General features: G+C 50.4%; 1 protein-coding gene across 11 annotated transcripts in view; it reads right to left on the bottom strand.

Annotated features, from left to right (window-relative positions):
• The window catches only part of JADE2 (jade family PHD finger 2), a 115,659-nt gene that overhangs the window by 20,402 nt on the left and 68,975 nt on the right, over positions 1-26,282 (bottom strand). For all 11 annotated transcript variants that reach the window (XM_045489121.1, XM_045489111.1, XM_045489103.1 and 8 more), the window contains 6 exons: positions 22,942-22,999; positions 20,814-20,902; positions 7,926-8,083; positions 3,256-3,416; positions 2,374-2,585; positions 1,025-1,192 (listed from right to left, as the gene is read on the bottom strand). In XM_045489121.1, the coding sequence (XP_045345077.1) occupies positions 1,025-1,192; positions 2,374-2,585; positions 3,256-3,416; positions 7,926-8,083; positions 20,814-20,902; positions 22,942-22,999 (846 nt within the window). The remainder of the gene's footprint in view (positions 1-1,024; positions 1,193-2,373; positions 2,586-3,255; positions 3,417-7,925; positions 8,084-20,813; positions 20,903-22,941; positions 23,000-26,282) is intronic.

Raw genomic sequence — 26,282 nt, 5'->3', positions numbered from 1 at the left:
TTCCTATCCCTCCTATGGGGAGAAACCAACAACCATGCCTAAGTCTTCTGGGCACAGCCCACCTCTTAGACCCAGAGGGTGCATTGGCCTCCCTACTGCCCCATGTCTGAAGATAGAGGAAGGGCTCCTGTCCAGAGGTCCTAAACCAAAGGGCCCCCACGGTGGGGAGAAATCTTGTTGGTTCTGCCTGTCTCCGCTGTGCCCAGCCCAGGGTACACTCAGAGGTAGTCCCAGCTTTCAAGATGTTGATCTGGGAGAAAGATACCACTGTCAACACAATCACTATCACCACAGAAGCCCACAATGTGGGTCCCTGCAAGAACATTCAGACTAGAAGCCCACGAAGGGGAGGGGCATCTGCTGACAGGGCCACTTGGCTTGCTTCCAGACAAAGGCAGCATCAGAGTGGGGCTTTATTCTGAGTCCGGGAACACAGCAGGGCTGGGTCAGAAACTCTGGTGAATGTCAGCATTTCATATTTCAAATAAAAGACCAGGACCTTCCAGGAGCCCAGGGCTTCTTCTAACTCAGAGTGGGCAAAGCCTGTTGCCCACAGTCCCCCTCCACCCAGACTCAGACCCAGGCTGACCCCTCCATCCCAGCCAGTTAGCTATCCACTTCTAATGAGCTCTCTGCCTGATTGCCTGATTTCCTTTTAGGTCAGCTGGCTTATTTTTGTTTTAAACAGGGGGTATGACACTGGTTGGAACCACTGCCTGGATTTGGAAGGACCCACAACATGCTTTCACCTCTACTCCGTGGCCTGGCATCTGCCCAGCTCTCAGACCTACCACCTGGATCCCCCAGTGTCCATAATCCCATTTACCCATAGAAACTACCACCTGAGTTCTGTCCAAGTCCACAGGCAAAGCTCTCTGTGGGTCGCTGCCCCAGTTCTTCTCAGGTGCCACGTGAGATATCCCTTTTTATGCAAACCTGTGGCCTTCTTTCCCAGTGCTCTGCTACCAGAGTTCTGGTAGCAGACCCTCTTATCCAGGGCTGCCCCATCCCCATGTCTGCCCACCTCAGGAATCCACAGAGCGCAGCTGACGTGCACCCACTTGGTCCCGCTCCTGGTGGGCTTCAAGGCTCCTCCTCGCTTGGGGCAGAGCAGGCACTTTGGCTGGACACCCAGGGCACATGTCCGGCACAGCCAGCTGCCCGTGGGCACCTTGAGGATCCCGTAGCATGCCTGGGAAGAGAGCAGAGTGGTCACAAGTCAGATGCAATGGCCATCTGCGTCTGGTCAGGGTTCAGCTGCAAATGGTCTCAGCCCCAGCCCGAGCTAGAAGCTACAGGGCCACACTGCTAGTAGGCTCTGGTAAGGAGGCCTCCAGAAGGATTCTAAGGCAAAGATGCCAGTCCTCTGTGGAAGGGCTCAGCTCTGCCCTCTGTTGGGAGGAAAGTCGCTTTGGCCAGAGATTCCTAGTGAGTGATGGATTTCAGAAGTGTCTATGAACTCCTGCAAGTTGAACATACATTTGGGTATGTTATGATGCCTGAGGACAAGGCCCAGAGCTTTCTACTTTTTTTCATAGAGATTTGTGAAGGGGGCTCCCCCTGGTCATGCCTAGGGCTTATGGACCTAAGAGCTACTGGGTATAAGGATAAGAATGAATGGGGGGTACACAGACAAGTGATGAAGCCCCTCTGAGCTCCCTAGGAAATATTTCAGAACCGGTGGATAAGGAGATGTGTGTGTGCGTGTGTGTGCTGGAGTGGATCCACTGGGTTCCAGTCAAGTCTTCTATAAACAAAGCCCAGAAACACCCCACACCTGGGAGCTTTCGGGCCCAAGATCAAGAGGGGGGCATGTCAGGCAACTCCTGATTTATAACATCAATAATGATAAATACTTATAGCTCGTACTATACTGTTCTCAGCAAATAGCTCGTTAGAAGTATCTTAGTCGTCACAAGAAATTACTTTTATCTGTAGCTGAGAAAATAGAGGTCCAGAGAGATTAAGAAATTACCCAAAGTCACATAGTTTGTAAAGGGCAGGGCCACAATTTGAAATCAGGAACCCTGGCTGCAGGCTTTGCTCTCCATCACTGCACGGTGCTGCCTGTTTAGAAGTTCAGGACGGTGAGGAACAGAGGAAGAGGGGCACGGAAGCAGGGGGTAGGGTGTTCAGTGAGGGGATTTGATGGAGGCCCACAGGAAAAGGATGGAAAGAGAACCCAGTGGACATTCACTCCAGTCTGGCTGACAGGACTGAGCCATGGGGCACTCATTCCGTTCCCTCCTCCTCCCTTGCCCTTCTCAGGGGCCTACGCCCATAGTGCTACTGCATTCCTACAGCGAGAATGACCAGTTCCAGGCAGCAGCCTGGCCAAGCAGCATGGGGGAGAATGATTGAAAGGATGCCCACCTGGTGCACACAGACATTGCATTTGTCACAGAAGACCATCTCGTTGCCATCTTCGCCCTCGGGAGAACGGCACACATCACAGACGACGTCCTCATCATACTCAATGCCCAACCCCTCCTGTGTCTCAATGGCCCGTGCCATATTCTGGTGGCACTGGGTTTCCAACTCCTCCAGCACACGCTCTAGCGTCAGCTCATCCAGCTCTGGCCTCTCTGTGAGGACAGCAGGGGAGGGTGTTAGGAGCCTGGTCTATCAGGGCAGACGTGTGGATGGGTCTCCACCCACGTACTGTGTGACTTGGGAAAATGCACCCACTGTCGTGGGCCTCAGCTCCATCATCTGGAAACAGAATGGGCTGGACCATTCAATCTCAAAGACCCCTGGGGCTGGTTATGGTGTTCTGACTTTAGACACCCTGCTTGTGACCACATACACGTGTAGATGCAGATAACACAGAAGTATCTCTGGGGTACAGCTGTGTGCATGAGGAATCCACTGCTTGAATTGTGTGTATGGCAGGGGGCTCGGGGAAACCTTCCTAGGAGATACTAGTGGCCCATATCAACTGTCCTCAGCCTCATTTATCATCCTAGACTCATTAATGTGTTCACTTACTCTTCGTATAATAGTCAGGCTTACTAACAATATTCTCAAGAACTCTGGAAATTGCATGCTATTAGTGCACTCACCTGACAGCTACAGAAAATGAGGCACAGACACACCAAATAACTTCTCCAATCAATCAGTAATACGGCGGGGACTTTCTCCTATCTATGCAGTGCCAAAGCCCAGTTGTGCCCACTACCTTTCTGAGGGTGGCATTCAGAAGAAAACTCTGCCTGACCTGCCCCGATCCCACTATTAGCCTGGCAGGTCACCTACCCATCTCCTTGAGCTCCGAGTTGATAAGCTCCAGCCAATAGGCATCAATCTCGTCCAGGTCATAGCGGCTGCCCCCAGGCCAATCAGGCTGGGAGCCCTCACCAAGTTCAGAGCTGCTAGGGGACACCTGGGTAGGGGGGCCTTCCAGCGGCGGGAGAATCCTAGGAAATCAAGAGAGGGTATTATGAGGGGAGGGATCCTCAGCCTGCCAGGCTTACTGGGTCTGGCAGCCTCCAGTGAGTCGACCAGCCCAGATGAGGAGCTGCTGGACAAGTGTGATTTTTTGATGCTACTTCCTTATACTACCTCTTCCTGCCTGCCCACCCTGCAGAGACTCAAAGCATTACGGGTAAGCAGGAGAGCAGACCAAAGGGCAGAGTGTGGGTGGGGAGCGGGTGCTGACCTATTGTCCTGCACATCCCATAAACATCCATTCTGCCCAGAGCACTCTACTGGTCCTCTCATGAAGGCATCTGGGCCTTAGCTAAAGCTCCATAATCTAGATCTGCCCCGCCTGGGCCTATAGGAGTCAGCCTATGTGCTCTCACTGGGCAATGCCCAGTGCTGGCCACTGTGGGACAAGGGGGAAAGAGCCAGTGGGGCTTCAGGTCCTTCAGCATACCCCTCAAGACTAGGGAGAGGCCAAGATTATCCCCATGTCCCCACAGGGGAAAGTGAGGCCGGGTCTCCTCTAGGGTGAGAAGGAGCCTTACCTGGGTACACTGCTGTAGCTCACAGTGGCCCTTTCCACATAAAGGGTCTACACTCCCAGAAGACAGTGTCTCCCACATACCTTATCATTCCCTCGAATATGACATAACCTGAGAAGTCAGTCTCTCACCATGGTGTCCCCTCCCCCACTGCGAGATGGAGGCCTCCTCCCCTGGATATAAGTAAGGATGGGCCTACTACAGTCCCAGAATCATACTCCAGGGCAGCCCTCCCTTGGGTCATGGCTCTTCCTGAGGCAGCTACATTTGAAGGGTCCTGGCTGCAAAATGTGGACCCAAAGTCCTGATACACTGTATGTTTTTTAAGTAAACTCTACCCCCAACGTGGGGCTAGAACTCACAACCCTAAGATCAAGAGTCGCATGCTCTACCGACTGAGCCAGCCAGGAGCCCCCTGATCTACCACTTACTGTGTAATCTGGGCAAGCTGCCCAACCTGTGACCAGTGACCTCATCCAAAAAAATAAGCTAATAATAACAGTACTTACTTTCTATGGTTGATAAGAACTAAATGGATGAATATGTGGAAAGCTCTTACAACAGTGCCTGGCACACAGTAAGCACTACAGGTGTGTGAGTGTGTATTTTAAGACCTCTAGATATCACTTTGCTCCTTCTGAGATGGAACTGGAGGGCTTTTTATCTGGGGAGGGCATAGTTCCCCCTCTTGGCTCAGCTGTGTGCTGCCCCTCAGTTCCTGATGCCAGTTCAAAATGCCAGCTCTTCCCACCCTCTACCGGTTGCCATGGTTATTGCTGTGGAGCCTGGCTTCCATCTGGCCAGCCCTCCCAGGGGCTGAGAGGCCCTCACTTGCCCGAGGAGCCTCCTGGGGTTGAAGGCAGGGCTGCCAGGGGTTGTGACTCAGCGCAGACACGGGAGGGGAGGGCAGGATGGCACAGGGACATGGCTGAGCTATGGGGAGGACTCCTGGGCTCCAGGACATGCCCCAGGTGTCAGCCAGAGGGGCAGGAAGGATGAAGGAGACAGGCAAAAATGGCCTCCAGACCCGGAGGGAGGCTCAGAGAAGGTTGGGGGGAGTAAGGAGAAAGGGAAAGTGCTTGGTGCCACCTTTTCCCACACGAGAGGCCCAGATTAAGGAAGGCCTCAGGTAATGACTAATGGTGACTCCATCCAGCCCCCCCTGTAAAATAGGTCATTCCAAATAGATGTAATACTGATACTCTTAGTCCTATAAAATCCTGCTTTTCCTCACAAAGATCTTACTGGAATTAATACATTCTTTTAAAAACATAGACTAATTTTGTCTTGATGCTACTTTGTGTCCCCAGTGTATGCTCAATGAGGTTTTGGATATAACCTTAGAGTGCCCTACTACCTACTGGTGTAACTACTGACACCTGTGTTCTCAGTCAGAAAATTCCTTTCTTTCTCTGAGAATCTAGGGTTAAGGGGCTCACACCAGAAAAGGCATTTCCTGTGTTTCTTGGGGATCTCATCCTCAAGTGTTACACCTCTTCTGGCTCTGGCTATGGAAGAAGCTATCTCTACCAGCTGGGGATCACCTGACCCTAAGCCAAGGTCTCAGTCTCAACTGTTAGCTAGCAGGACACAGATCAGCTGAAGAAGGCAGATGGCCTGGGCTGGGATCTGGGGGAGGGTCTCTACTTCAAAAGCCTATACCTACACCAGAGGCTGGTTTTGCCCTAGGTTGAATCTTCTGGATACAATGAGGGAGCAGCACAGGCCATCACTCAATTCATGATCAGGGGTTGAGACAGGTTCTCATTACCCACATAAATTTCAGACCATGAGGTAGGCAGACCTGCCAAAGGGCCAGGGAAGAATGGACAAAAAGGGAGACAGAGGCGGCTGGGGTAGCAGTGGGGAAAAAGCAATGAAAGCCAGCATGACAGCGTGATGGGGGCACAGCCTCTCTCTGGGCCTCACAGGGGCAACCCAGTGCTTGTTCCCTTGGCTTGTGACTTCCTGGCCCAGCCCACTAGGCCCTGGCGGTCATACAGGGAATTCCCCAGAATTTCCCAACTTCCTCATCTATCAAATGGGGACAGTAAGATGTACTTTATAGGGCTGATATGGTAATTAAATGAGAAGATGAACATAGCAGGCTCAGCACAGTGAATCCTCAGGAAGCACTGCTGTTAATAGTTCTGACCACGGTGGTTGCTGTGCTGGCTTCCAGATAAGGGCCTTGCAATGGGAGGTGCCCTGGAAGATGGCGGGACTGGGCTGGAGGGAGATAGGGAAGACTTTGCAAAGGAAACAGCCCCTCCCTACCTCTAGTCTATCTTCTCCAAAGAGCACAGACAGGAGGGGAGTGCCTGGCTCCTGTCAGCTTAGAGCAGCTGAGCATATGCAGGGAATGCACCTAGAAAAGCCAGAGCAGTCTGAACACGTGCTCTCCTCTTGATGTCAACAGATAAAGCACCATGCAGGCAGACAGAAGCCAAGCTACTGGTGTGGAAGCATCTGCAATTAATTACCCAGGCCATTGGATGTTTCCGGAACCACCTGACATTGACATCGAGAAGGGAGGACAGACAGCTGGGCCAAGCCTAATCAGGAATCCCCTCTCAGCCCAGCTGGTGGCCTGCCCCTCCCCTTTACTGACCTGGGCCCTTGCCATGTGTATTCTCATTTCATCCCTGCCACACCATTAGGCAGCTACTGTTATCGGGCCCATTTTACAGAGGAGAAAACTAGTTCAAATAGGTTAGTGGTAGTTCTTCAGTCTGCACAGTCTGCAGATGTAAAGGTGTCAAACTGGCTAGGAGCTTAATCCACATTTCTGGCCCTGGGGAGGGGATGTGGAGAATACATTTCCTCTCCAAATCCCACATATTCTCCCTTCCAGAGAATACTAGAGCTGCCCTGACTGTCAGAGGGCCCAGCACTCAGCCCTCAGCAGCCACAGGATGAGCCCTGCCCAGCCCCCGGTCCTCACAGAGCACGTAAGCAGCATTCAGAGTCTTATCTGCCTCTGTAATTCCATGTCCAGCACAGGTCTGGCACCAGGCGGGCACTCATAGGTGTGGCTACTGGAAAGCAACAGTGCCAATGTCAAGGGAGGTCAGGGCTGGAATCTTTGCCCCAGGCCTGGTCAAAATGGGCCTAAGTGAGAGCCATGGGGCTGCCAAGGCCAAGAGTGCCGGTGGGCTGGGGAGGTCAGGACGTCAGGTCCCTCTACCCAGAGACATAACTTAGAGGGTTTTGTAGCATGCAGAAAGCATCGCTTGGCTGACCTCTTTTGCTGGAGGCAAGGCCACAGTCATGAGGCACCACAGGTCTCTGTGATCCACAAGACCTGAAGGCTACAAAGCCTGGAGAGGATATACCCTGACCTAGCTCCTACCTTGCCCTGGCAAGGAATCCTCCTGGGATTCCGGAAGCAACTACTTCCGGAGCATCTGCTGTGTGTCAGCATTCAACTCCCTCCCACTTAGAACTCTCAAAAAGGAGTTAACAAGCCAAGAGCATGGCTTATTCCTGACTTAAAGACTTTTTAAAAGCCTGGAGATTTCCCAGATAAGACCTGCTTGTGGGACCCAGTTGGGACTGATGTGAAGACAACTCATGGCCTGTTTTTACTGAGTGCTTGCGTGAGCCAGGTCCCATGCCAAATGTCTTCCAGGCGTCGTTTCCCTATGTCATCTCAACCACCATAGGGGGTAGATGTACCATCGTCATTCCCATTTCACAGACAAGGAGACCAAGGCCCAGGGAGGTTATGTTTCTGGCCCAATGTCAGACTGAATGTGAGTGGCAATTTGAACCTAAGCCATCTGGCTCCAGAGCTGAGCCCAAGTCCGGGCCCTCAGCCTCAAAGGCAAACTGCCAGTATTTCTGGAAATTTTCAATGGTTTGTGGGACCAAAGAATCTAAGAACAGAGACAGGCTACAAAGGTCCCTTGTCCCAGCCTCCCCTGTCTAGGGTCTCCCAGCCTGGGCTGCCCAACTTACCTCACCACAGGCTCTGGAATGGCCTCTGCTCCAGCCGGCACCTGCACGCCCTTCTCCCATTCTTGTCGCCATGGGTCGGCCAGGATGTAGTAGTCATCCGGGCTGAGCTGGCAGGAATCTGGAATCTTCATGGCTGTGATCAAGTCTGTCCGGAACACCTGTCAGGAGCAGGAGTGGAAAGAGTGCCTCAGAGTGGTCTGCTCCACAGCCAGGGCAGGAAAAGGCAAATGCAACTCCAGTGGGCTTTCTGTCCACGCCGCACTGCCCCCACTTTACTTCAAAGTAAGAAGCCAACACAAAAGCAATAATTACATTAACACACCTTCCCTGAAGTCAGCACAGGGCTCTGCACAGAGATGTTCAATAAATGTGCTGAACGGAATTCACCTGTGTTCTGATCTGTTAAAGAACAGAGTTTGAATGACAGATGGGAGTGGAACTCAGGGAAGAGGAAAAACTTGCTGAGAAAGGCCAAAAACCTAAGGGAAAAATCAGATGGTAGGAAGGCTTCTGTGAATGCAATACTGCCATTAAGTGACTGCTTGGGGAATTTCTACTGAAGGTTTAAAATTACGCTCCATTGCTCATGTCCTCAATCTCTCTCAAAATAAATAAATAAATAAATAAAGGGGTGCCTGGGTGCCTCAGTTAAGCAGCCGACTTCAGCTCTGGTCATGATCTCATGATTTGTGAATTCGAACCCCGTGTCAGGCTCTGTGCTGACAGCTAGAGCCTGGAACCTGTTTGAGATTCTGTGTCTCCCTTTCTCTCTGGCCCTCCCCTGCTCTGTCCCTCTCTCTCAAAAGTAATAAACATTAAAAAAAATGTTTTTTAATAAATAAATAAAAACTTAAAAAAGCTGGGGGTGGGGGCACGCCTGGGTGGCTCAGTCAGTTAGGCGTCTGACCATGATCTCATGGTACTGAGTACAAGACCCTGAACTGACGGCATGGAACCTGCTTGGGATTCTCTCTCTTTGCCCTTCCCCTGCTCATGTCCTCAATCTCTCTCTCAAAATCAATAAATAAAAACTTAAAATTATGTTAGTACTGCAACCACAGGCTCAAATGGAGGTGTGAAGAAGTACAGGACACCAACCCCAGGCAAATATCAGAATCTTACATAAGTAGCTGAGGGAGAGGCCAGTCCCCAGGGGCAGCTCAGAGAATAGCTTCCCATGAGCCAGGGACTCCAACGTCCCTCAAGAACAAGGACACTGTGTCTCCTGCTCACCCGGGGCAACAAAGTGCCATCCTCTGTGTGTGACAGAGTAACAAGAAGAGAAGGTTGCATTCCTTCTTAGTCAAGCCCATCCGAAACTTCTCAGGACCAGGCCATGAATGTCTGCACCCTCATGCTCTGGTTTTCTTCTGGGCTACAGGGAACTCAGGGGGAATCTGCTTTTCCCAATGTTCTGTCTGTTGCCCACTCCCCCAACTCCGATTCCCTGCCTTCCACCCTGGAACAGTCTCCAAGCCCAGCCCCAGCTGACACCAGCAATGCCTCTCTTGCCCAGTTGCCTGACCTCACTGTGGCCTCCCACAAAGGGATATTGCAGGACCTGGTGGCAGCTCCAAACACTATGTGACTTGCTTAGGCACCAACTTTCCCAGTGATTATCAAATCAGAATCACAAGTTGAGAAACCACTTCAATGAGTTTTCTAGGCCTCTGACCAAATTCCAAACCAAACACTCCCCAGAAAAACCAGCATCACTGGCCTTCCAGGGGTTCATGACCAACCCGTTCAGTGGCAACTTCTGCCTGCCAGGGGCCCAAATCACTTGGCTGTGTGTGTCTCATTTGAATCTAGGGCCACAACAGCAAGAAAACAACCGAAATGGGTGCACCAAGGGGGCTTGAGGCAACATCGTCCAGAAATCTAATTAACATTTGCATCTAGCTAGAGAGCGCCCTGGCTTGAAAAAGGTCAAGTTTCTTGAAGACTCTATTTGCCAATATAATTTAATTGTTAAGACTAACACCCTAACATTTAATTAGGGTGCCAGTGTGAAAAAATTAAAATGAGATTACGATTAAATGCTAATTAAGCAGAAGATGAAATGTGGGGAAGATTTCACAGCCCTGATAATTTGCATATCTTATTAGCAAGCAGTAAGGCAGCTGATACAAGAACACAAACTCAGGCAGTGGGTGCTTCTGTGCTGTCTGTCTTTCACAAGTCCCCCTTTGCTGGCATGGGTCTTTCCCAGCTAAGGCCTCTTACAGAGCCCAGCAGGGCTGGAGCTGGGCTATTTCCCTCTGGGCCCCAGGACAGGACCTGGTGGGGTGAATGGAACCCATCATAGTCAGCTCATCACTGCCTCCAAATTCTCCCGATCCAGGTAAGCCAAGTGGTATAGGTGGAAGCCCTGTCACTCCAATGCCATGGGGAGCCTCCCACCCAGGAGGGCGTATCACCTTGCTCCAGAAATCAACCCTTCACTACAGTCACTAAGTGCCCCTCCAAAAAGGCACAGGTAAGCCTGAAACCTTTTGCAGTTCTCTCATCCTGCTCTATAGTATAAGCATCACGTCTTTCAGGATCCTTTCCCTGATCACCTTGACTCAGGGAACACCAACTGCCCCACAGAGCCATGTTCCACCCTGTCATCCTGCCTCTCGTCCCAGCACTTAACACCCCCACAATTAACTGGTGTGCTCCTGTGGTTTGTTTCTTGCCATCTCCCCTGCCAAAGCAGTCCTGTGTTCTGCTATGTTCTCAGTGCCTGGCATAAAGACTGCCACATAGCAGGTGTTCAGTAAATAGTGATGAAATGAATGAATGAAAGAATGAATGAATGGCCCTCTCTGGGGAATTATCTGAGGAGTCTGAGACCCCCAGCTAGCTCCTTGGCAGAGCTTTTTTTTTTTTTTTAACATTTTTTTATTTTTGAGACAGAGAGAGAGCATGCACGGGGGAGGGGCAGGGAGAGAGAGGGAGACACAGAATCGGAAGCAGGCTCCAGGCTCTGAGCCATCAGCCCAGAGCCCTACGCAGAGCTCGAACTCACGGACCGCGAGATTGTAACCTGAGCTGAAGTCGGAGGCATAACCGACTGAGCCACCCAGGTGCCCCTTGGCAGAGCTTTTTGAACATGCACTAGTAGGGTGAGATACCTCACGGATATATGCAGAGTTGAAATCCCCAAGCAGGGCTCAAAGCCTAAGGACCAGCACACTACCCAAGCTGGAGTCTGGGAAGCCAGAATGCCAAGCCACACCAGCAGGGGAGAGGTGGCCCTGAGGTAGGAACAGGAGTGGCACTGGAACTCTGCAGGAAGGGATCCCAGGCTCAACTGGATCAGAGATTCAGGAGGGAGGGAGAAAGTGGGGGGGGGGGGGGGGGGAGAGAGAGTCTAGCCCCAAGACAGTTCCAAGTTTCATCCTAGGTCACTTAGGTAGCAGGTGGCAGACTGGACACATTGGTCCTTTTGGGCAGGGGACTGATGGAAATTCAGGCAGGGGAGTACTATCCTAATAGTAGCAGCCAGCACTTAAGGAGCACTGGGTATTCAGCACCAGTCTAAAGGCAGTTCTTCAATTAATTTGAGTCCTTACACTAACTCTGTGAGGTAGATGCTACCATCATCCCTATTCTGAAACTAAAGTCAGTTAAATAACCTACACAAGGTCCTATATGCTGCAAGTGACACAGGATCCTAGGCCATGAGCCACCCAACACTCCCCCCACAGCCCCTCTGCCCCTTCTGGCCACTTGCTCATTGCCTGCACAGAAGCCAAATCAGATAGCTTCCCCAAAGGCTGGACTATGTAAATTAGATGGTAGCCTTTGCAAACTCCAAGCCCTTGAATGGCCTTCCACTGTTCCCTCAGGCTGAGCTGTAGGGCCTACCAGGCCCTGTGGCCACACAAATACACTTCAGTCTCCTGAGCACTTTTCACTCTTGGCACATGGGAGGACCCTGCTGGGACGCTCTTCTCTCTTGCCAAAGTGGGGCTGGCCTGTTTCATCTTGGAGGTCTCAGACGGGTCCACATGTGCTCTGGGAAACCTTCCCGGATCCCAGGCTGGGTTCTGGGCTTCCTGTGAACTCCCACAGGTCCTGTATTGGAATCCCCTGATTTCCTACTCCATAGCCCCCACATGAAGGAGGTGAGTTCAGTGAGGTCCAGCTGGGTCATAGGCTGGGGCCCAACAGTGTACGTAGGGCCTAGCACATGCAAGGTGCCAACAAAGGCTGAGTGACTCAAAAGCCTTTCACGAATCTACCACCACTTTCCTGGGTTACTGCCCAAGGCTACATATAAGCTGGGCACCTTGGTACTCTGTACCTTCCAAAGGAGCCTCTGTGCATTTATATAAAACCTGTCCACAAATATGGCAACCCAACTATCACCCAAACATCCTTTTTGTTCTAAACAGCCAGAGGTTATGCTTGAAAGAAGCTCAATTACTCTTCTAAAATGCCTTTGAATTATTTATGAAAACTAAATAAAGAATAAAATGGACGCTGATGAACTGGAGCCTTGTCATGGCGAGAAAGTTGGAAGTTGGAAAACAAGCAATTTTCCAAGAATGTGAATGTTTACTATTTTTTCTCTTATGGCAGAAAATGACAAATTGTCTTTAAAGGTCTGCTGCCTAGCAACAAAGTTCTGAGCTGCCTGGGAGATGTTAATTGTAGCTTCTTCAAACAGTATGAAGAATGGTTAAAGGTCTAAAACTTCAAACAGTATGAAGAATGTTTAATAACCAGTCTGAATGCCAAAGTGCCAACATGGCTCTGGAGGGAGCCGAAGACCGTGTTCTCCCCAGATCTAGCAACAATGCACATGGCCTTGAACTCCATTTCCTTTTCCTGAGACTGAAGACTACAGCCACTGAGCCATCTGTCTGGTTTTCCACACCTACTTCCTCAGGAAGAACCCCAAACAGACTCTGCCAGAAACCATCAGTGGAGTCTGGTACGACCTCCTGAAGCAAAGACAGTGACAACAGGCAACTTTCACTATGCTATGCACAGAGCTCTCGTATTTCGTATGTGATCACAAGACTTGTGGATGTTATTTGAATATTTCATCCTGGGACCTTGGCCTGTTTCCTTTTCTCAAGGGGGAATTATTGTATCAGAGAGTATTTCAGACCAAGAGACACCAAGAGGAAGTTCAGTTACTTAAGGAAAGGCTCCAGCACTTGTCATAATTATAAAATATGATTATTTGTGTAATAATTTGTTTAATGTCCATCTCCTCTAGTAATTAAGCTGAGAAAAGCAGAGACTGCATGTGTCTGGTTTATCATGGTGCCTCTCTACGGCACAGTGCCTGGCATGCACCAGATACTCAAGAAATGGGGTACAACAGGGCACCTGGATGGCTCAGCCAGTTAAGCATCTGACTTTGGCTCAGGACATGAAATCACAGTTTGCAAGCTCGAGCCCTGCACTGGGTGAGCCCCACTTCTCTCTCTCTCTCACTCCACCCTCACTCATTTGCCCCCTCTCTCTCCCCCCCCCCAAAAAAAAACAAGAAAAAGAAAATGAAAAAGAAATGGTTTACAACAAATGAATGAATGAATGAATGAACCCCAGGATTTGTCTAAGTATGATTAAACTCTGAAGCTTCCTGTCCTGCCTAGTAGGGAGAGTGGAGGCAGAGGGCTGAACTGAAAGATCCCTCCAGGTGGACTTTAGGAACTGGTCTTGGTCACTGTCCCAAAGCCAATGAAAACAGCTTTGGCCAAGAGTGCCTCTCCTTGACCTCTGCCCACGTTAGGAGTAAAGGTAGGAGTGGCACCCTCCTCCTAATCTCCCCCAAAATGGAGGGTCTGTCTTGAAAAATCCAAGTGAAATTACTACCAAATACCTCGTTTTGTTTATTTATTTAGTGTTTGTTTATTTTTGAGGGAGAGAGAGAGAGAGAGAGAGAGAGAGAGAGAGAGAAAACACAAGCAGGGGAAGGACAGAGAGAGAGGGAGACAGAATCCAAAGCAGTCTCCAGGCTCTGAACTGTCAGCACAGAGCCTGACACAGGGTTCAAACTCATGGACTGCGAGATCATGACCTGAGGTGAAGTTGGATGCTTAACTGACTGAGCCACCCAGGCACCCTCCAAATACCTCATTTTAAATCACAATTGCTTTTTCTGAGCACTTCATCTCTTTAGAAACAATAGCTAATGTTGAAAAGTCATTGTCCTGTTAAAACAAGGTGCATGCTAAATGCTTTTTGTACGTGATATATACATACACATACACACACACACACACACGCTTAACCTCACCTAATTCATATTACCCCCATTTTACAGACAGAGAAACTGAGACTCAAAGAAGTAAACCACTCATTTGAGGCCTGCATTGTACTTTAATTACAGCAATACTGCCAAGGAACCAGCCAGATATTTCTTCTTTTAAGAACTTTTCTTTGGGAATGCAAGCTGGTGCAGCCACTCTGGAAAACAGTGTGGAGGTTCCTCAAAAAACTAAAAATAGAAGTACCCTACGACCCAGCAATTGCACTACTAGGCATTTATCCACGGGATACAGGTGTGCTGTGTCGAAGGGACACATGCACCCCCATGTTTATAGCAGCACTATCAACAATAGCCAAAGTATGGAAAGAGCCCAAATGTCCATCGATGCATGAATGGATAAAGATGTGATATATATATATATATATATATATATATATATATATATATATACACACAATGGAGTATTACTCGGCAATCAAAAAGAATGACATCTTGACATCTGCAACTACGTGGATGGAACTAGAGGGTATTATGCTAAGTGAAATTAGTCAGAGAAAGACAAAAATCATATGACTTCACTCATATGAGGACTTTAAGAGACAAAACAGATGAACATAAGGGAAGGGAAGCAAAAATAGTATAAAAACAGGGAGGGGGACAAAACAGAAGAGACTCATAAATATGGAGAACAAACTGAGGGTTACTGGTTGGGTTGTGGGAGGGGGGATGGGCTAAATGCGTTAACGGGCACTAAGGAATCCACCCCTGAAATCATTGTTGCACTATATGCTAACTAATTTGGATGTAAATTTTAAAAAATAAAATTAAAAATGAATAATTAATTATTAAATAAAAAAAAAAAATAAAATGCTCTAAGAAAAGAGAGGCCAGGGCCTAGAGTCAGAAAGAAGACCAGTTCATAGGCTGAGGGGATTGTTAAGACTCTTTGGGTCAGTTTATTTGATCAGAACCCTTTGCTTACAAACCTGAAGTTCCTAATAATACAGATAATACTTTGATATTGAAGAAGCATATGCATGTGTTTTGATCTTCAATAACTTTTCTTCTTGTGCTAGACTAGATGATATAAAATGTAGTCAAGTGGTAATTAGTGATAATACTGATAATAGTAGATAACGTTATATGAGCTTTTTTGCAATGAAAATTTTTTAGACTACATCTACAGTGAAGTTTTGAGATTAATTGATGAGGGTATTTCCTTGGCCTTACTACTTTTTTGGGAATTTGTGTTTGAATTTTTATCAATTAAATATTTTTATTAGTGTGTAGTTTAATTCCTTTACATTTGTCATTGAAATAAATAGGATACTTTGATATGAGAAAAAAAAAAAAGAACTCTCTCTTGGGCTGGAACACGATAAAAATATCTCAAGCCAAGAACAAACTTAAATTAGGCATAAAACATCAGAGAAGCACTCTGAGCGTAGCCACACTCTGCCCAGCCCCATCCAAGCTACCACTAGGTTAATTTGGTCAGACACTTCTCCCCCCTCCTCTCTCTCTGTCTCTGTCTCTCTCACACACACCCTCTTTCTCTTTCACAAGGATAACAGCACTTCCTGCTCTTTAAAGAATTTATTACACACATTTCTTTTGCAAGAGAAGCCCCAGAGGCCAGGAGGAATTTCCAGCTGGCGGGAGCAGTGGTGTTTCCAACTATACTAGAAGTGGATTCTGCCCCCCACCCCAGAGGAAGGCGGCGAGAGTCTCAGAAAGCAGGCACTTAACCCAGTGGAAGGGCTCCCCTTCATCGCCCGCCTGGCTGCCTTACTGCCTCATGGGGCGGCAGAGGAGCCGCTGGCTATAAACATAGCTTAAGACCACAGGGCAAACATGAAACCTTTTTCGATTTCTCCTGTTTGACCTCTCAAGATTATGGGCATTTTGTTACAATATACGCCATCACTGTTTTAATATAAAATCTGTCATTTCAAACATCTGCATAGCACCTGTACTCCTCCAGGAAAACATCTTATTTATCCTGTGGTTTTGCATCTCAGCAACACATTCTGGCTACCCGTGCCTTCACCCAAGGTTGAAGGGTCCCATTTTTAGAAACAACAGGTCAAGCCAATAAGCTTCATCCTTGCTCTTCACTTGCTGCTTTTTCGGAAGGGGTGGGGGAGACTTCTATAGGAACTTTCACGGACACTGGTTCTGACAGACACCTCAGTCGTGACAGAAACTGTTCACGAGAATCACTTTTTTCTAGCATGCCCCTTCTTCCCCTAGGGCAAGAAGCTGAGCATTGGTGAAGGGCCCCTGTGGAACCCGCAGAGAGGCCCTATTCTCTCCTCTAGGGATATACTGATTTGTCACCAGGGCCTGCAAAGGAAGCTGACAGTCAGGTCCCAACTCCTACCTACCCTGTTCTGGGACCATCAAGGCTTTGACCCCAGGGAGGCCAGTTTTACCTCCACTTATTTCTGGGATCTCCTCCACCTTCAGGCTTCAGAGGCCTCAGCAAAGGACAGTCCTATCTACTGAACAGAAACTCCATGGCAGGGCTCTACAGATAACGACCTGCAGGCTAAGGGAGATAGAGTCACTTGCCCAAAGTCACAGAGCTCCTCAGTGGCAAAGCTGGCTGCACCTCCCATAACGGACACTTTCCTGTGTAGCACCTGCATCCTGCTGCCAGTCAAAGGACCAGTTCCCCGGGGACAGGGCCTGCATTTTCTGTACCCCTAGCACCCAGCTGGGCCTATCAGGTGTTCTCAAGTGCTTGCTGAGTTTAATCATTATCAGTAGCTCTTGGGTCCTGGAGACCCATGTCCCTGCCCACTGGCTGATTTCCGGGGACTCAGACTTCCTGAAAACCCTGTCTGGAGGGGAAACCCCACCACTCGGCCTGCCCTTCCTTCTACCTTTCTGCCCAGGCCTGAGGAAGACACAGCCTCAAACAGCAGCCTCCAACCCAGGGGGCTGGCCTCATTTCTCCTCCAGAACTCCTTCATAGCTCGGCCAGGGCTATAGAAACCTGTCTGTCCCCCTGGCCACTATGTGAGTAGGGGTCAGCTGGGGGGCCTGCCCTCAACCACACTCCCTGCTTTTGCTTAGTTCACTGAAACAGGCTGGAAAGCCTCCTCTTCCTCCTTCAACCTCAGGGTCCTTCCAGGAAGGATCAAGCCAGGACCTCCTGTCTTAGTAAATTAAGGAGAAAGGTCTGTGGCAGTAGACCAACAAAAAGGCTTTAAAAAAGAACAGATACTTGGGACTACACTCCAGGCCATTTAAGTCAGAATTCCTGGGGGTGAGGTGGGATGGGATGGGGGCCTGGTATTAATATTTAAAAGAATAATCTTTGGGATTCCATCAGATTCTCAGAAATAGGCCCCACAAAGTGTTAAGCACCAATAATGGTTATACCATCTGGTCAGACAAGCCAGGCCAGAAATCCAAGGCCTCAGCATGGTTTATACACTAGTACCACCTTCCCAGGGCAGGCTAATCCCTTCTACTCCTTCAGGACTTAAGCCTTAAGCGACAAATCTCAGCTTTGTTGGGATCCTATAGGCAGGCAGAACAGAGGAAGGGGGCAGCCTGTGTCCTTGGGGTCAACACGACCTTTTCCTTCTACTACCAAAGGGGCCAACTTCAGACTTGGTTCACTTTTACCAAAAATCCAGCCTCTCAAGAATCCCGGGGCCTGTCCCTTCAGCTCCAGTACTGAGACCTGTACTCCACCCCCCCACCCGCCACTCTGGCTGAGGGAGGCCACCCACTGGTTACAGGCCAGAGGGGAAGCTGGGTCTCAAGGCCTCAGCCCTGTCCAGGGTCCTGACTCCTGATCCGAACACTTTTTTCTGCCCTACAGCACCTTACTCCAGTGTAGATGGGGCTCTGAGATTTATACCTTCGGATGCACTGGGAAGGGCAGCCCCTGGCAGGTCATCACAGGGGCAGTCGCCCATCTGGCATAAACCCAAGCCCAGCCCTTTCTGTGGCTTTTGGCTTAACTAGGTGTTGGTACTGCTGCTATGCTATATACTCCTGGCCCTCAAATCCCCCATGCCATCACTGTCCACATTCAGAGATGAAGAGACAAAGGGAACCAAGGGTTCCCCACCAGGGAGGGGAATGCACCATGCACATCAATTTGCAAACATTGTGGCTGGGACCTTGGGCCAGACTGACAACTACCCCACAGGTGTCTTACTTTAGAGTACTGGAGAGTTGGGACTCCCAGATCCCCTTTCACCAGGGCGACCAAAGCCCTTGGTCCCCAGGCCCAGCAGACTCTAAAGGCCCGCCTCTCCAACCCATTCACAGAAAGAGAGGGGAACAGCCCAGAGAGGAGATTTAGTGTTAACGTTATCTGCCGCCAAATCGTTGCTTTTCATCTCTGCCTTCTCATGAGCCAAATAATTTGGAAGCTTTCATTGATGGTTTCCTCTCGGCCCCACGATCACTTGGAATTTATGCCGGCTATGGCTCAGCCTCCTCACTTAGGGGACAAGGGAAACCTCACAGGCTGCACTCCAGCCTGCTGTGGGAGGAAAAGCTTGTCCTTGGCGACAGTTCAAGGCAGTGAGGACTTCCTCAGCCCTCCTGGAGCCCAGGACTTGAGGGCGGGTGATGCCAGTCAGGCCTCAGAGCTGCCTGCAGAGGCCCCTGGGCTCGAACCCAGAGCCATGCACAACCAGTAGCCAGCAAGGCCTGGCATCAACGGCCTTTTGATGATTTAACTCTATTTTTAGGTGGAGAAAGGTTCAAAGGCTCTGCGCTGGAAAACCCAAGAGGGAGGGGAATTTTCAACCCCATGCAAATCACTCTTCCCCTCGGCCTTTGCAGACACCTGTTTCCTCCCAGCCCCTGGCCTATCCAGGATAGAGATGGCAGTCCTGCCCCTGGGATTTCTACCCTGAGAAATGGCCCCACCTCCTCCTGGAGCTTGGAGGAAGCAGGGTAGGCAGAGCCCCAGGAGCTCCCCAGAACTGCCCAACTCTTCTCCAACATTGAGAGCAGGGGCAGGCAGAATCCTCATCTCCAAAATGGGAAGAGAATTCCTGCTTCCTAGGTACTTGGAAGGCACATAAAGGTGGCTATTGTTTTACTAATTCAACCATAGCCACTGGGGAGCCACTGTGGCTCTAAGAAGAGGGTGGGAGGACAGGTGGGGAATAAGGGTGGAGGAGCAGAAAGGCAGCCCCAGAGGCTCCCAGGGCTCTAGAGCACACTCTGCCTCTTATGTCCCAGTGCCCTTGAGCACATCCCATATAGCCACTGAGCAGGGCTAGTCCACGAGGGCACTAAGAATCTCAAAACAGCATCCCCCTGCCCACCTCTTGTTCCAGTCCTCATGGCATTCCTAGAGGTATCTCCTTCCATCTCCACCCCTCTCCCACAGGGCCAAAGAAAGACACTAAGTTAAAGGATGGGGTGGGAGACATCGGGTCTCAACTACCTGCCCTCCCCCTCCAAACATACAAAAGTCCTAGGCTAGGCCAGCTCCAGGACCTGGGGAGTTATTTTTCAAATGCAAGGTTCTACAAAAGATGCCTCCACTGCATCTTAGGGGCTGGCTAACTACTGCTGCTCAGGATTGGCCCCCATAGTCATGAATGCCCCTGTGGTTAGTGGGGAGAGAGGACTCCAGGCTCAGAACAAAGATACCCTCCCCCACTCCATGTCGGGAGCTCTGCCTCAAGACTCTAGGCCCTTCTACCCTTGGCACTACTGGCCTCAAGAGCGTCAAGTCCTGGCTATACAGATCCTCAATTTCTTTACTGTAAGAGGAGGATTGAGAACCCTAAGTTACTTTTAAGGATTAAAAAAGTCAAGTGTTCAGCCCAGCTCCTGGCTACTCTGTAGGCTATAGAACAATGTCTCTCTTAAGGCACAGATTCAAACCCCCTGCTTCTTGGGTGTTCAATGCTCTTTCAATTGCGTATGGGCCAAGGGCATCTGCTGTCCCCAGTGCAATGCACTGAAGACCTGAAAGAGAGTGATGTGGCCCTAGGATGTGATTTGTCAGTGGCCACAAGAAGCAGGATCACGATGGCCCCGCGTGTCCAGCACTACCCACCCCTGACACACTTCTCCACAGTTCAAGAAATCAAACATCTCTACCTGCCACAAGAAACATCCCAGGTCAGAGTAAGGAAGACTTAGAATGCAGGTGAAACAGGAAGAATAAGGAGCAGATGACCTAACTGGATAGATGATCCCGAGGACCACAGCTGTCACCCCTGTATCAGCACATCCCATCACCCTTGGCTTAGCCACCAGAACACTCCAAATCCTACGGCTTCTTTCTCCACTGCTACTACTCAGCTCTCAGCCACCACTGCTTTTCTTCTGGACAACTGCAAAAGAGTCCTCCTTTCTCCTCACAGCATTCAGTGGGGCCTTTTATTAAAACATCAGGCTATGTCATTACCCTGCTTATGATCCTTGAAAGGCTTCTCTTCTTGCTCAGCTCACTTGGAACATTTTTACAACATCCTACAAAGCTTGGCATCCACACCCCCTCCTCCCATTCATTCCACTCAACCACTCTGGCCTCGCTCTGGTGACTGGACCCTCTGCCAGGAACGCTCTCTCCCATACATCTGCAGAGTTTTATTCCCTTAACCGTCCACAGGTCTCTTCTCCTGTGGCTTCTCCACCACTGCTTCATCTTTCTCTGGACACCTGTCACTACCCACCTCGGAGGGTTTCTTTTCGTTCTGCCGGGGCCAGCCCGACTTGGTGCTGCTGGGCAGTTTGGAGCATCTTGATGCAGATGTAGCGTGACCTGCAGAGAGAGCACAGCCCATTAGGGGCCCCTGGAAGGCAGGGAACACCACCCACCCACCCACATCCAAGGATAGGAAGCCTGTAAGGAAGGGTCTGGCTTGAATGTTCAGCAGGTGGAAACCTCTGTGAGCACCTGTCCCTGCTCTGGACTTCATCAATGATGAATGCGGACATGAATACTTCCTCCACTCACCAAGCATAAAGGACTTAGGAAATAAAAGGCAGTGGCCAGGACTCAGTATTAATTTACTGTACGACCCGTGACAAGTCCCTTGTCCTCTTTGGTCCTCTGCTTCCTCCTTGGTGAAGGAGGATCAGAATAAGCCTTCTGTGGCCACTCTTCATTCCTGCCCCAGGTTTAGATACTCTGGGATGATGCCCAGTGGATATAAAGAGGGACAAAAGGGAGGTGGGAAGAACGCTACACTACAAGTAGACCCATTTCCTAACTTGTCACCCTGGGCAAATGACTTACCCTCTTGGAGTCTCAGTTTGCCCTTCTCTAAAATGGGGGCAAAAGGTTGTTGGGAGGATGAAATAGTATTATGCCTGTAAAGTGTCAGTACAGTCCCTGGCACAGACCACCGCCTCCATAAATATTAGCGATTATCATTAGGGTTTAAGACCCTTACTGGACTCAAAGACTGTGACCTCCACCCCAAGGGTCAAAGGAGCAACAGCCATGGGGGTGTACAGTGGTGGGGGCTGGTGGAAAGGGAGTACCCTTGCCCAACTGTGATGCAGCTGCCCAGACAGCCACTCTTGCAGGTGCCTGGCCTTCAAGAGTTCCTTCGTCTGCAATGGAGTTAGAAGCGGAGGATGCGGTTCTTCTTGGCTCTACTGAGACAAGCCACAGGCAGTGTGGTTGTGGCCACAGAGGGCCAGATGCTGTGATCTCCTGCTGCAGGGAGGAAGGGCTGGCCAGGTTAGACACCAGAGCCAAGGCGAGCAAACAGACCCCAAAGGACAGTGAACGAGACCTGGAGGTAGGGAAGGGGCTGGGATGGACTGGCCATCTTGGGTGCATCTATCTTCAGGCTGTTGGGGTGCTGTGAAACTCCAGGAGCTCCAAGGGGCCTTGGAGATCTCCCAAATCCCAGTTGCTCACCACATATGAACAGACTGAGGTTTAGAGCCACAGGGCTGCAGGCCCAGCCTCCCTGGCAGTTAGTTCAGCCTCTTCCTCAGCCTGGGCTCCCACCAGCATGCACTGTTGGTGGGATCTCCCTGGCAGCGCACCTCTCCTACATAGGGCAGAACAGAACTCCTTACTTGGCTATTTCATGCAGGCCCAGGTTCCTGCAGCATCTGGGAAGAGCTGCCTTTTGGTACCAGAGAAAAGCTCTCTCCTTATACAAACCTCCCTTACCTCCCCCAAATTTGAGAAGAGGCTCCCTAAGCTCCCTTTTCTCTTTGACCCCTTTTTCTTTGCGGCTCCCTTGACCCCAGGACATCCAGCTTCCACACCCAGCCCATACACAAGTCTACCTCTGAGATTCTACTGCCAAGGTGCCTCATTAACTCCCTCGACAAGCATTTATTTAACACCTATTATGTGCCGGATCTAGCTGGGGATACAGCAGTGAGCCAAACATAACCCCTCTCATCGAGGAGCTTATGGCTCGTTAGGACATGATATTCATATTGGGTAATTATAATAAAAAGAAACAGGTTTTCTGTCTGTTGTGTAGAGACTTCCTACAGGGCCCTGATTTAACAGAAGGGCCAGAGGGAATGGGAAGTGTTCTGAGGAGCCAGGTGCAGCATATGCAAACACCCAGAGGGGATCTGATCTTTTCCAACCAGATCAAAACACATGGGACTGAGACCTAGGGGATAAAAGGGTACAGGGTGAATAGAACACCAGGCTCTGGAGGCCACAGGGTGTGGAGACTTTCGTAGGAGCACAAGGACCTGGCCTGATTTATGCTTTCGTCAACATGGAGACCATGGGGCAGCCTCCCCCAATCTGGGCCTGTGGGCCTGTTAATTATTTAAATGCTTTCCTTGTAGGAGCCCCAAGCAGGAAGGCCTTACTGTCAGTGGTGTCAGAGTTGTCGCTGCTGATGGAGTATTTTCGCCTCTTCTCTTCCATCTGCAATAAAAGGCAGGCTCCATTACATTTACAGGAGGCACAGGAAATCCTCAATCTCTCAGAAAATTGCCTGATCACCTACCTCCCCATACTCCCCCCTGCTGCAGTGAAGAATGAGAATAGGTCCTGCCGTAGCCTTCTCCCCAGCCATCCTCGCCCTCTCCCCACCCACCCACCCACAGGACTCCTGGGGGTGGGGCAGGGGGCTGCATCTCCCACTTCCTGAGCTCAGAGCCTCAGATGAGCAGGAGTCTGGCCAAAGACGACAGAGGGAGGAGGGCAAGGGGGTCAGCAGCCCCAGAACAATGATTAGGGCCTGCCCAGCCCCAGCTTCCACTCAAGGCAACTCAGGCCTTCCAGAGAATCCACTCCCATCGAGTTATAACTGGTGTTCTGCAGGGTGCCGAGGAGGGGCAGGAAGAGGAAACAAGATTCTTCCAGAGGGACCATTGCCATGTGAGTTTGCAGACAAGCCAGCTCACACAGCACTAATGGCACATCCTGAGAGTGGTGGCCAGAGGGGTGTGGAAAAGGGGTAGGGGCAGAATGGCTCCAAGTTGGGTCCCTGAGACACACCAGGCCCAGGGTGACTGGTCCTAGGCTGGGCTGCCCTCCCTCCCCCAATGTCCTTCTCCACATTAGAGTTCAAACCAACTTTATCTCAACTATAGTATTTGACTTCAAGGTAAGAAGGGAAGCTCTCCATACTGAGCTCATTCCTCTACCAACACTACCTCAGCTCGTGTTCCTAACAACCCGGAAGTTGCGAGCCTTTGGCTCCCCTTTCTGGAGTGGTGCAGGACCTTGTTGTGCTAGTAACTTGCTGAACTGGGATTTGAATCCACGTGGTCTGATCCCTGAGCCCACACTGAGCTGCCTTTGTGCCCTGTGAGCTCCTGCCTGTTGGGAATGCTTTCCCACCCACCATTTCCTCGAATCCCGCAGAACCCAGAGTGGCAGAACTTGCTTTTGACTCCTCTTGGAGGGGAGCACACCAAGTGGCTGGTTCACCTGCCTTGGGTCTCACAGCTAGTCAGTGGCTGGAGTCCTAATGTGAGAAGAGATCTGGGATTCAGGACCCAAAGCATTTTCCACCACATCCCTCTTAGTCTGGAACCTGGGCTGCCTCACTGCCCACAGTAAAGGGCAAGGAGCCAGTGTCAGTAGAGAGAAAACCCCTGCTGCCCAGCCCGGCTGCAGGCCAACCAGGTTCCCCACCTTCCCATGGGCTGCCTGCCACTGCCAACCCCTCCAAGTCTGTTCCTGCCGAGCCCTGGGTTTCCCTTTATCTTATTGTGGCCCTGCAGAGACAAGGGAACATTAGCTCTCCAGGGCAGGGCATGACTGTCCAGACCTCCGAGCCAGCCAGGACCCTCCTGCCTCAGACCTAACCTTAGTCAGGAGCTTCTCCCCACTCCAGTGTCCAACAGTAGGATCAGGATGACAAAAACATTCACTGGGGCTGCTTGCTGCCAGCTCCAAAGGTGCAGGCAACATGCTCTCCAGAGGGTGCAGAGGTGCAGGGGGGAGGTCTGAGGACATGGGTGGCATGGGTGCCAGGGAGGTTAAATAGCTCAACACTCATTGTGGCAGAAAAAGGGGATGCCCTGCTACACAGGGACCTCATGAAACCCTCAGAACAGCTCTTCTGTGCCAGTGGGCATGATGACTGCTTCCCTTTTGCAGATTAGGAAAAGGAAGCACAGAGGTTAAGTGACTTTCCTAAGACTGTAAAGCTTGTGAGCACGTGCCCTTGACCTTTAGACTTCAGCCCCGTGGCCTGGGTCATGGACTGAATGGGGCAATAATGCTCTGCCACCCACAGCTGTCATCTTTACAGTCCTCCAGGTTCTGAGTGTGACAAGATGACTTCGATAGGGCCCTGACTCTAGCCTGCATCTTGCCAGCCCAGTGCTCTCACAGGTAGGGCAGGGCGAGGAGAAGTGCTATAAACGCAAGCCACCGGTTTTCTCCTGAAGTCTTGCCCATGTCTCTCCTCTTCCAGTAAAGAGGGCACTTGCAAGCCAGCGTTTCCCAAAGCAGAAAAGCAGAAGCTCTGGATTCAGGGGTGACGAGTTCAAATCCTAGCTTTACCCCTCAAGAGACCAGAGACCTTGGAAAAGACATACCTCCCAGAGGATAAGGTTCTATCTGGATTTTTACAGAAGTCTCTTGAGCTTCAAATGTTGGCAACTGATTCAGAATTTTTAAAAACACTTTGAGACGGCCAAACTAAACACATCCGTGGGCCAGAATCGGCTGGTGAGGATAAACGAGAGCAGCGTAAAACCTTAAGCACAGTGGCTGGCTCTCCATATAAGTGCTAGTCATATCGTGAGAACCCTGGGCCAGGTAAGGGGTCCTCCTACCAATGCCCTGAGGGGCTCATGTACAGCAAGGAAGGACTCCTATAACAGGACTCTTCGATTGCCAACACCCTTCTCGTGATGCTGTTTCCTGTTGCCCAAGGACCAACAGGTAACCTGCCAGCTTTCAGACCTACACCCCACCCTCAGCCTGCTCCCAGTCCAACCTTCCCTCCGTGAAAACACCCCAGAATTCTTCTGGGTAGGGTGTTATTAAGGGAGCAGATTTTGTGTGGCTTAATTGGAATAATAACTAGGCTTCAGAGGGAAGCTACTTTTTTTGTTAGCGAAGTTTCTTTCCTTTGAACCAAGTCTGTTCCAAAGGCCTCCCTGCCTCAGGTGAACCTCCACTGTTAGTGGCTAATGAAGCTCCAAATGAGGCTTGGGCTTCCCTGTGGGACAGTCTTTTGTCCCTTGACTCCCCACCCCCAACTCAGCTAGGAGACAGGGAGGACTCCTTCCCCAAAGCTGAAATCCAGGTGGGGTGTGTGGGGGGCTGCTGACACTTTGGTCTTGGCCTCTGGTTTTCTCTCTCCACTGGCCCCTCCCATCTCTCCCAAAGCAAGGTCTGCTCTGGAAAAACACCCCAGTGTCACAAGGCGTTTTGCTTTTGGGGATAAAGGTGACCCCCTGAAAAGGGTCCCCTTTTCCTTCCCTTTGCACCTCCCACACCATCCCCAGCCTGGAGACAGAGAGCAGAAGCTCTCCTTCGGGAGCATGGGTGTCCTAGAGTTCCCACAGCCTCTCTGTGCAATCTCTGCCCCCACAGTAGTCCCCTGGCAAGTCCAGGGGGCTCTCTGTCCAGAACATACTGTGAATCCATCCACTTTTCCCCATCTCTGCTGCTACCACACTGGTCCAAACCAGTCTCATCTCTTGCCTGGACTCCTCATTCATCTCCCACCTTCCACTGTTGC

The sequence above is a fragment of the Leopardus geoffroyi genome, chromosome A1 (assembly GCF_018350155.1).
Source record: "Leopardus geoffroyi isolate Oge1 chromosome A1, O.geoffroyi_Oge1_pat1.0, whole genome shotgun sequence".
In the NCBI taxonomy this organism is placed as follows: domain Eukaryota; kingdom Metazoa; phylum Chordata; class Mammalia; order Carnivora; family Felidae; genus Leopardus; species Leopardus geoffroyi.
The sequence above is the reverse complement of the archived record's forward strand: the minus strand, read 5'-3'. Positions and strand labels throughout refer to the sequence as shown.